This window comes from Piliocolobus tephrosceles, chromosome 12 (genome assembly GCF_002776525.5).
Source record: "Piliocolobus tephrosceles isolate RC106 chromosome 12, ASM277652v3, whole genome shotgun sequence".
Lineage (NCBI taxonomy): Eukaryota > Metazoa > Chordata > Mammalia > Primates > Cercopithecidae > Piliocolobus > Piliocolobus tephrosceles.
Window position 1 is genome coordinate 61,093,973 of NC_045445.1, and position 19,011 is coordinate 61,112,983.

Consider the following 19,011-nt stretch of genomic DNA (forward strand, 5'->3'; position numbering starts at 1 on the left):
GTAAGTTGTCTTTCTCTTCCTTGATAATGTCCTTTAACATGAAAACCGGTTTAATTTTAACAAACTCCAGTTTATCTATTTTTTCTTTTGTTGATTGTACTCTTGATGTCAGATCTCAGAATCTGTTGCCAAACTCAAGGTCATGAAGGTCAAGAAAACCTTTTTTTTCACGGTGGCTCACGCCTGTAATCCCAGCACTTTGGGAGGCCAAGGTGGGTGGATCATGAGGTCAGGATTTGGAGACCAGCCTGGCCAGTATGGTGAAACCCATCTCTACTAAAACAAAAAATTAGCCAGGCATGGTGGTGCACGCCTATAGTCCCAGCAACTTGGGAGGCTAAGGCAGGAGAATTGCTTGAACCTGGAAGGTGGAGGTTGCAGTGAGCCGAGATCGCACCACTGCAGCCTGGGCAACAGAGCAAGACTTCATCTCAAAAAAAAAAAAAAAAGGAAACCTTTTTTTTTCCTTTCTTCCCCTCCTCACTGGTCACTCATTTATTGAGCGCCTACTGTGTGCTCGACACAGGATACAGAGTGGGCGCATCTCCCCACTGCTGTGTAGTGAGATGCCAGCTCTGAGTGTGAGGGAGGGCAGAGTCAATGCAGCTTGCAACGGTGAAGATCGTGCATTTATGCAGGACTGCTGCCTGATACTGAGAGTCCAGGAAGAAGCCCGGTGGGTTCAGTGTGGGCCTTATGTGAAGTGCCAGTGATGAGGACACGAGACACAGAGAAGAGAGTTGGCTTGCTGGCTTGTCAGCTGTGACATCCAGGTAGGAAGAAGCGGCACCACGTCCCCTGGGAAGTCTGCAGTGGGGGCTTTTACTCTGAACCTTGGGCCTCATCCTCTCTGCCTTCTGTGGACAGGCTTCTCTTGCCCAGGAGGCCCTGGAGTGTGTGTTCCAGCTGACAACGCTTTTTTTCTCCTTGGCTGGATCAGAGGTCTTCCTCCCACTCACTTCCCCATCAGCCCAAAGAACTGGCTTGCCTTGCCCGTCTTCACCTCCTGCAGCTGGAGCTGAATGCTGGGGCCAGCACCTTCTTCCAAGGCCACAGTTATCCAGGTCTCTGCTTCAGTGCTGAGTGTCTGTTCCTCTCCACTATCACCTGCCACAGTGCACACGGACAGCTCCATTAGGAGAAGCAGGGCGAGGCAAGGCAGCATGGTGGGCCTGCACTGTCCCAGAACCCTCTGGGAGCCCCTCGCAGTGTGAAGATGCCTCCTGCAGGCTTTGGTTCGCTCTTTGGCTCCTTGAGTATAGATAGGGGAAACCCCCACTGTGTTCTGGTCCTTCCAGCTGTTCCTGCTTCCTTCCTTCAGCTTAACTCAAGAAAACCCTTTTTTTTCTAGGAGTTTTAGAGTTTAGCTCTTATAATTAAATTAAGTCTTTGATAAAATTTTAAGTACATTTTTGTATATGTATATATACATAATTTATATTTTTTGTATAATTTTGTATAAAGCTACAACTTTATTATTTTGTCTGTGAATATCAATTTGTCACAGCACCATTTTCTTAAGGAAACTATTCTTTACCTATTGAATAATCTTGGCATCCTTGTTGAAAATCAACTGACACATACATATATATGATTATTCCTGGACTGTCAATCCTGTTCCATCAGTGCATATGTCTGTTCTTATGCTAGGACCATACCGTTTAATTACTGTAGTTTTGTAGTAAGTTATAACATTTGAAAAAGATGGTCCTTCAATTTTGTTCCTCTACTTTGTGAGTGTTTTAATATTCAAGGCTCTTTGCAATTTCATATGAATTCAAGAATTGGGTTTTCCATTTCTGCAGAAAGGCTCTTAGAATTTTTATGATTGCATTGAGTCTATAGATTGCTTGAAGTTAGCATTGCCATTTTAACAAAAGCAAGTCTTCTAATCCAAAAACATGAGATGTCTTTCCGTTTATTTATGTATTCTTTAGTTTATTAATGTTTTATAGTTTTCAGTGTATAAGCTGTTCTCGTATTTGCTTGAATTTATTCCTAAATACTTAACTTTTTTGGACACTATTGTAGATGGAATTTTTCCATTATTTCCTTTTCAGATTGTTCATTATTAGTGTATAAAAAGACAGCTGATTTTTATATGTTGGTTTTTACCCAGAAGCTTTGCTAAATTCATTATTAGGTCTATTAGCTTTTGGCGGATCCTATGGGATTTTCCATACACAGAATCATGTCATCTGTGAATCAGTTTTGATAGGGGTATGAAGAAGTAAATAAAATCATGCAGTATGTGATCTATTCTGTCTGGCGTATTTCACTTAGCATAAATGTTTTTCAAGTTATATCATGTATCACTAATTCATTCCTTTTTATGGTTGGATATTTTCTTATATACCACAATTTGTTTATTCATTAACTGCCCATGGACATTTGGGGTGTTTTTTACTTTTGTCTATTTTGAATAATGCTACTATGAACATTTGTGTACAAGTAATTTTTTGAGTACCAGTATGTAAACCTTTTGAGCATATACCTAGAAATAGAATTGCTTGGTTATATCATCTTTGGGTCATATAGAAAAGAAAATATTCATAACATAGGAGTGCAGAGGATGTAAGTCTTGCATATGATGCCACAATTGCTATAGAGGAAGAAGAGCCAGAGGGAGAAACAGAATATTAAATTCCCAGGAAATGTGTAAAAAGAAGTGCAAAAATGGATTAGAGTAATTTGTAAGGTGAGGTTTTTGTACCTCACAATTTATTCAATAGCCAGCTTTATTTACAGCAGAAAGGAAATGCCACAGTTAATTGAAATTTGTATTGTAAAGATAGTTCTTAGAGACATATTCTTGTTGTAACAAACACTTGACCCTCTGAGGAACAACTAGGTCAAATCCTTAAATTCTGTACATATATATATATATATATATATATAATTTTTAACATATAAAGTAATATGTCTTATTTTAATTGATGCTTCCAATTAAATCATTTAGTCTTTCCAAACAATCTTATGGCAGGCAACGTGGAGTTTAAAGGCATTTAATAAAGTAGGTTTGCATTTTAAGAATTTCTATAGTAGATAGTATTTTAAAATCTGCCTACCTACTTCAACATAATTGAGTTTCAACTGTTTCAATTTTGATTCATGACAAAAATCCCAAACTAGAATCCTCTATTTTATATGCATTATTTTTTAGTTATGTCTGAATAATGATAAACAGAAAATGACCCAAGCATAGGTCATTCTAATCTACTACTCAATTTTAATCTCATCATATGTCAGTAGATTAAATAAATTGCCATTTCTATCACTAGATTCCCATCTGCCACATTGATTACATTGGTTTTCCTTTTTAACCCTATTATTTAACATAATCAACACATCAAGTAAATGCCTGAATTATAAATCTGATTTCTTTCTGGACACCTTTCTTCCGGTCTTCACACACATCTAATCCATCAAAGTTTTGAAATTTCTACTTACAAGGAATATCCCACTTCTCCATTTCTCTTTCTCCCCACCATCACCAGCCTAGGATAGTCCACCCTCATCTCTTGGCTGAATATTAAAATAGCCTTATTTTTTGTTTGTTTGTTTGTTTGTTTTTTGTTGTTGTTGTTGTTGTTGCACCCAGTTCCCCTCGCCACCTAATTATTGCTGTTCATACAGCAATGAGAATAGTCTTTTAAAAATGTAAGTTAGACAATTTCACTGCCTCATTCAAATCCTCCAATGTCTTCTCCATTTACACTTTACAATTTAATATTCAAACTCTTTATTAAAACCTGTAAAACCCTGCATGATCTGAACCTTTACTGACTCCCCCATACTTTCTGCTACTTTCTCCCTCACATGATATGCTCCAGCCACTTTATGACCCTCCATATGCTAAATTTATTACCTCTTCTGAGAGTTTTTATTTTCCTGTTATTTCTACTTGAAAGGCTTTTCCAGCTGGTCAGCACCTTGTTCAGCCAACTTATTAAGATCTTAGCTCCAATGAAACCTCAATACTTTATGAGTCACATAGACTAATCTAGCCATTTTCGGTGCCTTGTTTTGCTCTATTAAGCTATATTAACCTAGTTCTAGAGAATTTCCTCTTGGTTCAAAACGCAGGGCTAAAGTGCTGAGCTAGTATTGGGGCAATATTTAGTAACCTTATAAATAAATAAGTATATATATCTATAGATATAGATATATATAACATATACATATATTTCTGTCTCCTCTACTAGATTTTAAGCTTCATAAAGTCATATCCTTGTATTTACTGATTACCAATCTATAATATGCACCTAGATTGGTACCTAATTTGAAAAAAGATAACATTTCTTCACTGAATTCATTACTTCCCTCCACAAATTTTGTCCTTTCTCTTATATACTTAATGTCTTCTACTCAACTGTTTGTTTTTTTTATTTCTGTTTTTTTTCATTTCTGTTATACATATGTTTTAATTATCTTTAGGAAAACAAAATGAAAACTTTACCCCATCTGTCAAGACATACCTTGATTTCTCAGCCTCTGCCGTGCCAGCTGTTTCTACCTGGACACCTATGAGCTGAAAACTTGGTCCTTAGCTGATCCAAAATGATATATACATTACATCAAAGGCTGTAGTGCTAATTCTAGTGACATGAGTAGTAATAGTTATATATTGAGTTCCCCCAAAAGTCTTGCTGCCAGACAGTCTAGAATCTGCTTCACTGAGATAGACCCTTCAGAATGTGCTTCCCTGGATTCACAGATGTATTGTGCATCTGCACGTTAGTTTCATAGAAGCCAAGGGAGACTTTCCTCTTGCTCTCTGAATGTTTGCTGAAAATCACTGACATAAGGTAGATTAATAGGAGAAAAAGCATACACTTTTATTGTGCAGATGGGGAGCATCACAGAATGATTTCCCACTCTCCAGTGGAGTTCAGGAACTTATATACCATCCTGGCAAAAAAAGGTTATGAAAGGTGGGAGAAGAGAAAATCTGTTAAGGGGATCACTAGGAAGAATAATCAGATCAGGGAACCGATAACTTGTGTATTATCTTGTGAAAGGGTTTGTTAAGATGTGATTATACTCTTTGCTTTATAGAGAAGGAAAAAAAATGTTCTCCTTGGTGGATCTGGATCTTAAGAAAAAAAAAATCTGAAGGTTTTGGGAGAGAGAGTATGTGGGGGAAGAAAGTCATGGAGACATTGAAGTTTCTTCAGAATATCAATGTATCATATTTTGGAGTATTGATTTCTGAGCCCTAACATTTCATTCACCAGATGCGGGTTTTTGTCTTAGTTTATATTTCTTAATTTTGACAGGTTATTCTTTATGTCTAGTTTTTATTCCAGGACTAGAGTCCTGCCACATGTCTTGTTTACCTACTGGTCACCCTGCTGTTTTTGACTTACTTATACCCTATCTTCACTGGAGCTGGAGAAGTGCTCAGTAGTTCAGTCTTGGGACTGTGGACTCAGGATTTAATCCTTTTATTTTCTTAAAAAAGAAAAAAAAAAGAGATTCTAAAGAAGGACTGACCACTCCTTAAATCTCTTACAATTGAGATCCTTCTGTCTGAATAATCTCCTCAGGACCAACTATTTCCAAATTGCTATTGAGATTTCAGTGGGTGGAACAATCAACTTCACCACCTCGCTCTTAGTCCTGTTCTTAAGAAGCAGCCTTAAACATCAAGTTCTGCCTACCTCTGGCTTCTTGTTTGTGTAACATTTTTTAAAACTTTATACAATTATTTCTTTTGTTTTGGCAACCTTGATCTGATCTTTATTTATTTGTAATCTGATTTCTTTCTCTTTCTCATTATTAAGACTATTCTTTGAAATGATTTCCAAATGATAAAACTAATTTTGTAGTTGTCATTAAAATTTATTTCCCTGCAGTAGTTGACTAATGATCACTTTTTTATTGAAATACTCTTAAACTTTATAGTTTGTGACCTTTTATTATCTTGTTTCTCCTCTCATCTTTTCAAGTAGGCTTATTGTTGCTTTTCTAATAACTGTTTTTTCCTGCTGCTCCTTAGTATAAGACTCTGCCCTTGATTTAATTTTACTTTGCTCCTTATATCATTTTTTAATTTCATTATCCTAATTATCACTTCTATGTGGAGTTTGTATACTTAGTTCAAACTTCTCTGGAATGCTGTTTTTTTTTTTTTTTTTTTTAGATGGAGTCTTGCTCTATTGCCCAGGCTGGAGTGCAGTGGCACGATCTCGGCTCACTGCAAGCTCTGCCTCCCGGGTTCATGCCATTCTCCTGCCTCAGCCTCCCAAGTAGCTGGGACTACAGGAGACCACCACCACGCCTGGCTAGTTTTTTTGTATTTTTAGTAGAGACTACGTTTTATCCTGTTAGCCAGGATGGTCTCGATCTCCTGACCTCGTGATCCACCCTCCTTGGCCTCCCAAAATGCTGAGATTACAGGCGTGAGCCACTGCGCCTGGCCTGGAACACTGTTTCTTATATTTCTATTTGATAGTTGGCTATTTGCATTTTGAAGTTCTATCAAGATCTCACTCTAAAAATGTCAAAACTTTTAGCCCATTATCTAATAAACCATAACCCATTTTTTTAATGGTTACCCATCGTTTTTCAGTTTTCAGTCTTCAAACTTGAAAATCACTTTTACATCCTCCTACATCACTCCCTAATCAGTATGTAATATCAAGTTTTTCATTATGTTGTTTCTCACATAAGACTCTTTATATTCAGCTTTTTTTCTAGAAACTGAGCTTAATCTTTCAAGTCACATAAACTATATAAACATTTGCCTAATCGTATCTTCTCTTCTCAATAGTAATTCTTCTAGAGTAATCATCTACAAATTTGAGGTGCTTTGACACAAAGATATTCAAGATTACTCTTTAGAATTGTTAAGTTTAATCTAAAGCTGCCACCTTATTTTGAATTCAACCTAAAGATTTCTGTGTACATAATGAACTGTAATCTAACCAGGTTTAAAAATAGACTGCACCTATTCTTGTACCAATCATTGAGTTTTGACCAGTCAAAGGCAACCAACTCTTCAACCCATTTTGAAATAAGCAAAACACCAAGCTGTATCCAATCCAGCTGTTTCTGGACCTCACTTTCAGCTTTCGTTTTTTAATCCACAAATGTTTTTCAACCATGAGACATCACTGGAGATTCTCTGAACATATTCTAGTCTGGGAGGCTGTCCAATTTATAAATTATGCTTTGCTCAATTAAACAGTGATAAATTTAGGTTGTCTAAAGTGTTTCTTGATGGAAGAGAGATGGCCAACTAGATGCAGCTGGGAAGCTCCTCTTTTACTGAGAGAAACCAAAATCTTGGGTAAACAACTACACTTCAAACTGATCTTTTAGAGAAAACACTGAAAATTGACAAAGACACAACACAACTCCAAGGTTAAACAGGAAGCTGAGAAGTCCACATAGAGTCACAAGACCAGGCTCTTGGTTCTGAACAGGTCCTAAGGAAGAGGTAAAGGAAGGAACTCTGTGACATCACATTCCTGCTGTGAGTCTCTGGAATCCTAGCTCCAAGAGATGTTGTGACCCTCATAGACATTTCTGTTGACAGAGGGAACTGCCTAAACAGTAGGCAGAGGCAGAGAATAAACTTGCACAGAACCAAAATGTTATACGGCACACAGGGCAACTGCAGCAAAACGTGACCATAAGTGCCCATCCCCAAAGGTTCTCCATCTTGCTTTGAATGGGTGTAGCTCCTCCTGAGTATTGGCTGGGAGAGAGGAAGGCTGCCTTTCCTGCGGCACCAAGGTGCAACTGATCTGCATGCCCCCTTTTTCACTGGCCCATCACAAAGCAAGCTGCCTTTCAGCTCCCACAAGAGAATGCACACAGCACAGCCTCCACTATTCTGTCTGATTGTTTTGCCAGCAGTTGGAGAGCAGTTCAGCAGCCTGGTACAGCCAGTGTTTGGCCCCAAGAGGCCAGAGGACAAAGCCACAGGACTAGTTTCAACTTCCTAGGGTTTGAGGACACTAACCACAGTTATTGAGCTGAGATTTTTGGCTAGAGTTCAAGTGTAGGGGGGAACCCCAAGTCTTAGAACACAGAGAAGAGTGAGGTGTGGATTAATGTGCTGGTGTAGGAGCTAAATGTCCCTCCCTCTGCAAGATCAGTCAGGGAAAGGTGGAGCCTGTTGGCCAGCCATGGTTTCTGCCTGAGTGAGCCCCGTGGCCCTGATCACCTGGAACATGCCAACAATCTGAGTGCAGAAGGCTTGAGACAAAGCTAGCTGATCAGGCTAGATACTGGGATCCCTTTGCCACCCTCCACCCTTGATCCACTATATCACCAGATCACCTGCAGATATACCCCACAACCTGCTCTGTCTTTGCTAAGCTCAGAAAACCAATGGGTCCCTGAGGAGTTGCAGGAATCCTGGTGACCTAAACTTTGGCTCTGGCCACCTTTACGGGAGGAGGAGTGCAGGCTGCCAGGGCTCCCCTTGGAGCTAAGAGAAAATGAGCACAGCACCAGTGATTAAAAGGGGTTCTCCCAAGGCCCAGGAACAGACTTGGTGAGGGAGTTATTTCTTGCACATCCCCATCTCTCCCTTCTCAGAGCACTGCTGTGTATGAGCCTATCTGCCGACCCTCACTGTTAAGCACTGTCTACTGGATCACAGCCTGAATAACATTACTAAACGAAAGCGAATTCATTTCACACTGTGAAACCCAATGTAGAAAGTCAGTCATAACTATGGAACTCATACAGAGCTTTGGCCCTCCGAAAGCACCCAGAAATGAAACTAATCAACTATAGACATTATATACAATGGTTACATAACCAAGAGGAAAGTATAATATATAAGCAAAAAAACAACGTCATTTAAATGATGGCAGTTTCAAAGAGATAAAGGAATGCCGGCTTCTCATATGAGAAAGTACCAGTGCAAGAACTTCAGCAAGTCAAGAAGTCAGAGAGTTTTCTTATTTCTAGATATTCACAGTAGCTCCATAGCAAAGGATCCCAACCAGGTTGAAATGTCTGAAATGACAGACATAGAATTCAGAATATGGATGGGAAGGAAGCTCAGCAATATTAAAGATAAAATGGAGATCCAATCCAATAAAGTGAGTAAAATTATTCAGTAGTTGAAAGATGACATAGCCTTTTTCAAGAAGAACCAAACTGAACTTCTGGAATTAAAGAATTCACTACAGGAATTTCAAAATATAGCTGAAAGCCTTAACAACAGAATAGACAAAGCCAAGGAAAGAATTTCAGGGTGCAAAGACAAGTCCTTCAACTCAACTCAGTCAGACAAAGGAAATAATTATAAAATGATGAAAGCTTCTGAGAAATATAGGATTATGTAAAGAGACCAAATATATGACACATTGACATTCCTGGGAGAGGAGGAGAAAGAGTATGCAACTTGGAAAACATATTTGAGGATACAGTTCACTAAAATTTTGCAAATTCAATAAATTAAGAGAATCCTATGAGAAACTATACAGGACAACCACCACGAAGACAAATAGTCATCAGAATTTTCAAGGTCAATGTGAAAGAAAAAATCTTAAAGACAGCTAGAGATAACAATCAGATCCCTTACAAGGGGAATCCTATTAGTGTAAAAACAGACTTCTCAGCAGAAACTTCACAGACCAGAAGAAAGTGGGGGCTTATTTTCAGCATTCTTAAAGAAAAGAAAATTCAATAAAGAATTTCATATTCAACTAAACTAAACTTTACAAGTGAAGGAGAAAAAAATCTTTTTCAGACAGGCAATTGCTAAGGGAATTTGTTTCCACTAGACCAGCCATATGAAAGTTTCCTAAAGGAATTCTAAGCATGGAAACAAAAGAATGATACTTGCTACCACATAAACATGCTTAAGTACATAGTCTGGAGACCCTATGAAGCAACTACACAATAGAGACAACAAAGAAACCACCTAACAACATTCAGGTAGGATACAAACTTTATATATCAATAATAACCTTGAATGTAAATAGTCTAAATACCCCAATTAAAAGGCACAGAGTGTCACGTTGGATTAAATGCAAGACTCAACTGTCTGCTGTCTTCAAGAGACACGTCTCACCTGTAACAATGTGCATAGGCTCCAAGTAAAAGAATAGAGGAAGATTTTTCATGCAAACAGAAAACAACAACAACAAAAAGCAGAGGTCATTATTCTTATAAAAGATAAAACAGACTTTAAACCAACAACAATATAAAGGGACAAATAAGGGTATTACATAATGATAAAATGTTAAACCAAGCAAGACCACTTAATAACCCTAAATGTATATGCATTCAACATTGGAGCCCCCAGATTTGTAAAACAAGTACTTCTAAACCTATAAAAAACTTAGCCACACAATAATACTGGAGAACTTCAACACCACAATGAGTGAGCTACACAAACTATTGAGGCAGAAAACTAATAAATTCTGCACTTAAATTTGACACTTGATCAACTGGACTTAGTAGATATCTGCAACATAATCCACTCATCAACCACAGAATATACATCCTCCTCATCTTAACACAGAACATATTCTAAGATTGACCATATGCTTGACTATAAAGCAGCTCAATAAATTCAAAAAAATTAAAATCATATCAAGAATGCATTTGGACCACAGTGGAATAAGAATAGAAATCAATACCACACAATTACAATTACATGGGAACTAAACTTGTTCCTCAATGACTTTTAAGTAAACCATGAAATTATAGCAGAAATCAAAACATTCTTTAAAGTAAATGGTAACAGGCATGTAACCTACCAAAATCTCTGGAATGCAACAGAGACAGTGTTAAGACCTAAAGCAAAGAGTACGTCTTGAGATCTAATGCTCAGCTGTCACCTTGGAATTTTTCTCTATTACTGCTTAGGTAGGATTTATTGTTTCCTGGATTCTGTGGCTTTCCCTTTTATTTTTTATTTTTTTTACTTGTTTTGTTGCAGCACATCTTCCAGACATTCCCTAAGAAGGAACACACTGTGAAGGTACATTTTATGAGTCTTTGCATGTATAGTAATCTCTTTTCTTTGTCCTCACACTTGATTGACCGCTCATTTGGGTATAGAATCCTAAGTTGGAAATAGTAGTCAATCAGAATTTTAAAGTCATTCTGCTGGCTTCCAAAATTGCTGCTGAGAAGTGTGATGCTCTAACCCATTATTTTCCTTTTTAAAATTCTACCTCTTCTTTTTAATTGTTATGGGAAGTATTTATGTCCTCTTTTTATCATTCACCTTCTTGAATGTCATGGTACTCTTTGTTTTAGGTTTCCTCTCATGTATGCTGCAGAGCTCTCACGAGATCCTTTAATCTAGAACATGTTCTTGAGTTTTTCTGACATTTTTTTCTCTATATTTTCTCCTTCTGGAAACTTTATTGGTAAAAGTTGAACCTCCTGGATTGATAAAGTCTTTTATTATTCTTTAATATTTACTAGTACTTTGGGAGATTTCCTTAACTTTATTGTCAAAATCTGCCATTACAGTTTTTAATTTAGCAACTATCTTTTTCATTTACAAGAGTTTTTTGTGGCCTTCATTGGTTCTTTTATCATCTTGTTTTTGACTTTTAGGTGCTCTCTGAAGATAATTGTTAGACGATTTTTTTATTTTATTTTAATCTTTTTATTTCAACAGGTTTTTTGGGAATAGGTGCTGTTCGGTTTCATGAATAAGTTCTTTAGTGTTGATTTCTGAGATTTTGGTGCACCCATCACCCATGTAGTGTACACTGTACCCAGTGTGTAGTGTTTTATCCCTTGTCACCCCCAGTCCTTTCCCCGAGTCCCCAAAGCCCAATGTATCTTTATTATGCCTTTGAAGAGTCACTAAAAGCTTTCTACATTGTCTAAGATTGTCCGAAGGCATCAGAGACACAAATGCCTAGAGGACTCAGAAAATTTATTTTCTTTCACATTCATATGTGCTTTCTTTCATGCCTCTTAAACATATTACAATATTTATATACATTTTTATACTATGGCAAAAACATAATAACATGTCTCAGTTGATGCTTGGCCTTAAAGTCATGGAGACAAAAGAAAGAAGTTGCACATTTGATTAATTAGATTAGATCAAGATGGCAAAGGGCTGTAGAAGTAAAGAATCTAGAGGAAAGAGAGACTCAAGAAAAGCCTTTGATACCAGAAAGAACTGGGGAAGTGTTTTTAATATGTAGATTGCAAATTGCAAAATTGAAATGGCACAATTGAAAATCAGTCTATTAATAATTCCAGAGAAACTAAAATGCAGTAAAACAAAACAAATGTAATCACAGTCACTAATTGGTGCTACAACTAACAATGTATACATAATAACAATGTAAACACTAATTACTCATTTAAATAAAGGAGCACTTTTTACAAAAATAACTGAAATAATTTAAGGAGAAGCAATATTTAAAAAGATAATGGCTGAAAAATTTCCTAGAACTGATAAAAATGGGACTACAGGTCTAGAAACCACGGCACACCCAAGCATTTGGAAAGAAAGGGTATCTGAATTAAAAAAACAATAATTGTACTGACAACTTCTTTAAAGCATTAAGAGCTAGAATACAGTGAAATCATATCAAAGTTCTGAGAGAAAGTAACTCAATATAAATTATTGTACTGTTTTAAATTTTTAGTAATTGTGCCAAATTATTTTTTGCTCCCTGTATCCCTATAACCATGTCCTTGTACACTCCTCTTCCATATTGACTTTGGGGTTGGTTCTGTGATTTGATTTGACAGTTAGACTTTATCAAATCTGAGACTTAAAAAGCACTTGATCATTGGCGCTTAGCCTCTTACTGTTGGAACCTCTACCTCTATCATGTGAAAAAGTCTGGGAGAGCTTACTAAAAGATAAAAACATATGGAGCAGAAGCAATCTCAAGTGACATCTTCCTAGATCAGTTGTGGTAGACAGAATAATTCCCTCCCTAAACCATCCACATCTTAATCCCTGAAATGTATAAATATGTTGCCTTACATAGCAAAAGTGATTTTAAATATATAAATGATTAAATTAAGGGCCTTAGGATGAGGCCATTGTCCTGCAATATCCCAGTGGTCCTACTGTCATCAAAAATATCCTTAAAAGAGTCAAATAAAAAGATGCGATAACAGAAACATGGAGAGAGAGAAAATGGGACAAGGATGCTAATATTGTTGGTTTTGAAGATGGAGGAAAGACCCAGAAGCCAAGGAATGTAAGTAATCCCTAGAAGCTGGAAAATGTAAGAAGATTCTTCCCTGGAGTCCCGAGAAATAGCACATCTCCACCAGCATATTGATTTTAGCCCAGTAAGATTCATTTTGAACTTCTGAGCACCAGAGCTATAAGATAAAAATTTGGGTTGCTTTATGTTTTTAATTTTTAAAAAATTTATACATCATAACTCTACATGTTTTTGTGGTTTATTTTTTATTTTTTAAAAATTATACATCATAGCTGTGCATATTTTTGTGGTACATGTGGTAATTTGATATATGTATACAATAAATAATAATTAAATCAGGGTAAGTGAGAGATTCATCACCTCAAATATTTACCTTTTGTTTGTGTCAGGAACATTACAATTCTTCTCTTCTAGCTATTTTGAAATATACAAGAAATTATTGTTAACTATAATTTTCTATTGTACCATCCAGCATTAGGACTTACTGCTAACTGTATTTTTGTACCCATTAACCAATTTCTCTTTATCACTTTCCTTTTCTTCACAGCCTCTGATAACCACCATTTACTCTCTGTCTTTATTAGATCCACTTTCCTAGTTTCTGCTTATGAATGAGAATATGCAATATTTGTCTTTCTGTGCCTGACTTATTTCACTTAACATAATGTCTTCATGTTCCATCCATGTTGCTGAAAATGACAAGATTTTATTCTTTATGGTTTAATAAAATTCATTGCGTGTGTGTGTATATATATATGTGTGTGTGTATATATATATATGTGTGTGTATATATATATATATATATATATATATATATATATATATATATATATAACAATTTCCTTATCCATTCATTCATTGATGGGCACAGGTTGATTTCAGATCTTGGCTACTGTGAATAGTGCTGCAAGAAACATGAAAGTAAAGCTACCTCTTTGATATACTTATTTTCTTTCCTTTGGATATATAATGCTTCACAGTGAGTTTCATATGGTAGTTCTATTTTTAATTTTTTGAGGAACCTGAGTACTCTTTTCCATAGTGGCTGTTCTACTTTATATTCCCACCAAACGTGTAGGAGCATTCTCTTTTCTTCACATCTTCACCAGCATTTGTAATTTTTTTTTTTTAATGATTTCCATTCTAGCTAAGGTGAGATATTTCATTGTGGTTTTGATTTGCATTTTTCTGATGACTAGTATTGAGTATTTTATCATGTAGCTCAGCCGGTTGCATGTCCTTTTTGAGAAATATGTATTAATGTACTTTGTTTACTTTTTTTTTTTTTTTTTTTTTTTGAGAAGGAGTTTCGCTCTGTCACCAGGCTGGTGTACAGCAGCATGATTTCGGCTCACTGCAATGTCCACCTCCTGGGTTCAAGTGATTCTCCTGCCTCAGCCTCTGAGTAGCTGGGACTACAGGCACACACCACCACGCCTGGCTAATTTTTGTATTTTTAGTAGAGACGGGGTTTCACCATGTTGGCCAGGATGATCTCCATCTCTTGACCTCGTGATCCGCCTGCCTTGGCCTCCCAAAGTGCTGGGATTACAGGAGTGAGCCACTGCACCTGGCCTTTGTTTACTTTTTAAAGGGATTATTATTTTTGCTATTGAGTTTGAGTTCCTTATATATTCTGGTTATTAATATCTTGTTGGATAGTTTGTTAACATGTAATTCCATTTTGCAGGTGGTCTCTTCACCGTGTTGTTTTTTGTTTTTTGTTTTGCACGTGTGTGTATGTGTGTGTTTGTGGATGTGTGTTTTTCTGAGTGAAAGCTTTTTATTTTGAGGTAATTACAATTATCTTTTTTGTTTTTTTTTCTGTTCTTTTGAGATTTTACCCCAAAAATATTAGTTTCAATTTTTTACGCCTCGCATAAGTCTTTAGTCCGTTTTGAGTTTACTAGTTTTATATGTCAAAAGATGGGGATCTAGTTTTATTCTTTTGAAAGAGATATTCAGTTTTTCCAGCATCATTTTATTAAAAAGACTATTCTTTCTTCAATGTATGTTCTTGGTGCAATGCTGAAAATTAGTTGGCTGTAAGTTCATGGATTTATTTATGTGTTACCTATTCTGTTCCATTGTTCTATGTCCGGTTTGTATGCATGATGTTTTGGTTATGACAATGTTGTAGTGCAATTTGAAATCAGGCAGTGCAATACCTCCAGCATTGTTCCAGCATTGTTTATTTTGTGCAGGTTTGTTTGTTTGTTTGTTTGTTTGTTTGTTTGTTTAGCGATTAGGGGTATTTTGTGGTGAAATTTGTTTTTTTTTTTTTATCTTTTGTTTTAATTTTGTGGGTATGTAGTAGGTGTATATATTTATAGGTACTTGAGATGGTTTGATGCAAGCATGCAATATTAAATAATCACATCTTGGAGAACGATGTATCAATCAATTCATTTTCCCTTTTTTAAAAAGCAATTTACATTTTGTGTTACAAATAAACCAGTTACCTTCTTTTAGTTATTTTAAGATGAAAAATATTATCAACTGTAGTCACCCTGTTGTGCTATAAAATACTAGACCTTTTTTCTACTTTAATTTTTTTTTGTGCCCATAAACCTTCGCCGCCTTTCCCCAACTCCTCAGTACACTTCTCCATCTCTAGTAACCATCCTTCTACTCTCTATGTCCATGAGTTCAATTGTTTTGACTTTTAGATCTTACAAATAAGTGACAACATGTGATACTTGTTTTTCTGTGCCTGGCTTATTTCACTTAACATAATGATCTCCATTTCTATCCATATTGTAAGTGACGGGATCTCATTATCTTTTATGGCTGAATAGCATTCCACTGTGTATATGCACCACATTTTCTTTATTCATTTATTGATGGACACTTTGTTGCTTCCAAATCTTAGCTACTGTGAACAGTGCTGCAACAAACATGAGAGTGCAGATATCCCTTCAATACACTGATTTCCTATCTTTTGGGTATATAACCAGCAGTAGGATTGCTGGATTGTATGGTAGCTCTAGTTTTAGTTTTTTGAGGAATCTCTCCACTGTTGTTCATAGTGGTTGTACTAATGTAGGGAAAAGATAGGTTAGCCTGTTACTGTGTTATTATAGATAGAAGTAGGTTTAAGAGACTCCATTTGGCTCTATATTTGAGATGCTGTTAATCTGTGACTCTACCCCCAATCTTGTCCTTGCTGTTGCATTTTCCCAGGATCGGGCAGGAGACAGATGTTTTTCTTTTACTGAGATTTAAGGGAATGGTACTGACCTTCAACCATAAGCAGGCTTTAAACATTTGCCTAACAAAGCACATTTCTTACCTCCCAAAATCCTTTCAACCTTAATTAGCACAGCAATGTTTCTAGCAAGGACACGATTGGGGGTAGAGTCACATATTAACAGCATCTCAAATATAGAGCCAAATGGAGTCTCTTAAACCTACTTCTATCTATAATAACACAGTAACAGGCTAACCTATCTTTTCCCTACATACTAATATCCATTCTCAACAGCAGTTTACAAGAGTTCCCTTTTCTCCACATTCTCACTAGCATTTGTTATTGCTTGTTTTTTTTATTTTTTAATTTTTTGTTGTTGTTGTTGACATAAGCTATTTTAACTGAGATGAGATAATAGATTTGGATTTCGCTAATGATCGGTGATGTTGGGCACCCTCTCCTATGCCTATTTGTTATTTGTATGTTTTCTTTTGAGAAATATCTATTCATATCCTTTGCCCAGTTTTTAATTGAACTATTATATATATATATATTTTTTTTTTCTTTTTTCCCTGTAGAGTTCTTTGAACTTCTTATATATTTTGGTAATTATAACTTCTTATAATATTTGGTTATTACTCCCTTGTCAGATGAGTAATTTGCAGATATTTTCTCACACTCTGTGGGTTGTCTCTTCTTTTAATGATTGTGTCCTTTGCTGTGCAGAAGCTTTTTAACTTGATGTGATGCCATTTGTCCATGTTTGCTTTGGTTACCTGTACATGTGGGGTATTGCTCAAGAAATACTTGCCCAGACCAATGTCTTGGAAATTTTTCCCAAAGTTTTCTTTTAGTAGTTAGGTAGATTTAAGTCTTTAATCCATTTTGATTTGATTTTTGTATATGGTGAGAGGCAGTGTTCTAGTTTTATTCTTATGTATGTGGACATCTAGTTTTCCCAGCACTATTGATGTAAAAGACTGTCTTTTCCCCAGTGTATGTTCCTGGCACCTTTGTTGAAAACTAGTTCACCGTAGGTGTGTGGATTGTTTCTGGGTTCTCTATTTTATTTCGTTCTTCTATGTGTCTGTTTTTATGTGAGTACCATGTTGCTTTGGTTGCTATAGCTCTGTAGTATAATTTAAAAATAGGTAATTTGATTCCTCCAGTTTTGTTCCTTTTACTCAGGATTGTTTTGGCTATTCTGGGTCTTTTGTAGCTCCATATAAATGTTATAATTTTAAAAATATTTTTGTGAAAAATGTCATTGGGATTTCAATAGGGATTGCATTGAATCTGTAGATTGCGTTTGAGTAATATGGACATTTTAATAGTATTAATTATTTTAATTCAGGAATGTGAATATTTTTTTCAATTTCTTTTAGCAATGTTTTGTAGCTTTCATTATATCTATCTTACACTTCTTTGGTTAAGTTCATTTCTAGGTATTTTAATTTATGTGTGGCTATTGTAAATGAGATTACTTTTTATTTCTTTTTCAGATTGTTCACTGTTGGCATATAGAAATGCTACTGATTTTTGTACATTGATTTTGTATCTTACAAATTTAGTGAACATATCAGTTGTAATCATTTTCTTCTGTAGTCTTTAGGATTTTCCAAATATAAGGTCATATCATCTGCAAACAAGGTACATTTGACTTCTTCCTTTCCAGTTTGGATGCTTTTTATTTATTTCCCTTGTCTGAATACTCTAGCTAGGACTTCAGTATTATGTTGAATGACACTGGCAAAAGTGGGCATGCTCATCATGTTCCAGATCTTAGAGGAAAGACTCAGTTTTTTCTCATTCATTATGACACTAGCTATGGGTCTGTCATATATGGCTTATATTATGTTGAGGTGTATTCCTTTAATAACCAGTTTTTGAAGGGTTTTTTTTTAATCATAAAGGGATGTTGAATGTTATCAAATGCTTTTTCAGCATATATTGAAAGGATCATATAGTTTTATCCTTCATTATGTTGACATGATGTATCACATTGATTGACTTGCATATATTGAGTCATTCTTGCATCCCAGGGATAAATCCCACTTGGTCATGATGAATCATCTTTCCGAAGTATTGTTGAATTTGATTTGCTAGTATTTTTTTGAGGACTTTTGCATCAGTATTCATCAGAGTTATTGGTCTGTAGTTTTCTTTTTTGAATGTGTCTTTCTCTGGTTTTGGGCAATACTGACCTCCTATAATGAGTTGAGTAGTATTTCCTCCTCCTCTATTTTCTGGAATAGTTTGAATGGGATTGGTATTAGTTCTTATTTAAATATTTGGTAGAATACAGCAGTGAAGCCATAGGGTCCTGGGCTTTTCTTTACTGGAAGACTTTTTATTATGGCTTTGATCTTGTTGCTTCTTATTAGTCTGTTCAGGTTTTGGATATCTTCTTATTTCAATGGTGGTATGTGTCTAGGAGTTTATCCATTTCAAGATTTTCCAATCCATAGATACATAGTTGCTCATAGGAGACACTAATGCTCTTTTTAATTACTGTAACATCAGTTGTAACATCTACTGTTATATGTCTGAGTTTATTTATTTGGATCATCTCTCTTTTATTCTTAATCTGATTAAAAGTTTGTCAATTTTGTTTTATATAATAAACCATTTTTATGTTTCATGTTTCATTATCTCTTGTTTTCTTCATGTCAGTTTTCTTTATTT

At 35.8% G+C, this 19,011-nt stretch overlaps 1 protein-coding gene across 1 annotated transcript; it reads right to left on the reverse strand.

Moving 5' to 3' along the window:
- Positions 1–822: 822 nt before the first annotated feature.
- LOC111536555 (tachykinin-4-like) lies at positions 823–1,165 on the reverse strand. The gene is made up of 2 exons (XM_023202924.1): positions 960–1,165; positions 823–871 (listed from the first exon to the last, which is right to left on the reverse strand). The coding sequence occupies exons 1-2, from the start codon at positions 1,163–1,165 to the stop codon at positions 823–825; spliced, it is 255 nt and encodes an 84-aa protein (XP_023058692.1).
- Positions 1,166–19,011: the final 17,846 nt, after the last annotated feature.

Excerpts from the sequence above, each read along its gene's own strand:
- LOC111536555 (XM_023202924.1), bottom strand. The coding sequence starts at position 1,165 with ATGCTGCCTTGCCTCGCCCTGCTTCTCCTAATGGAGCTGTCCGTGTGC. Across the intron at positions 872-959 it reads TTCTTTGGGCTGATGGGGAA|AAGCCTGTCCACAGAAGGCA; the intron begins GTGAGTGGGAGG and ends CCTGGGCAAGAG.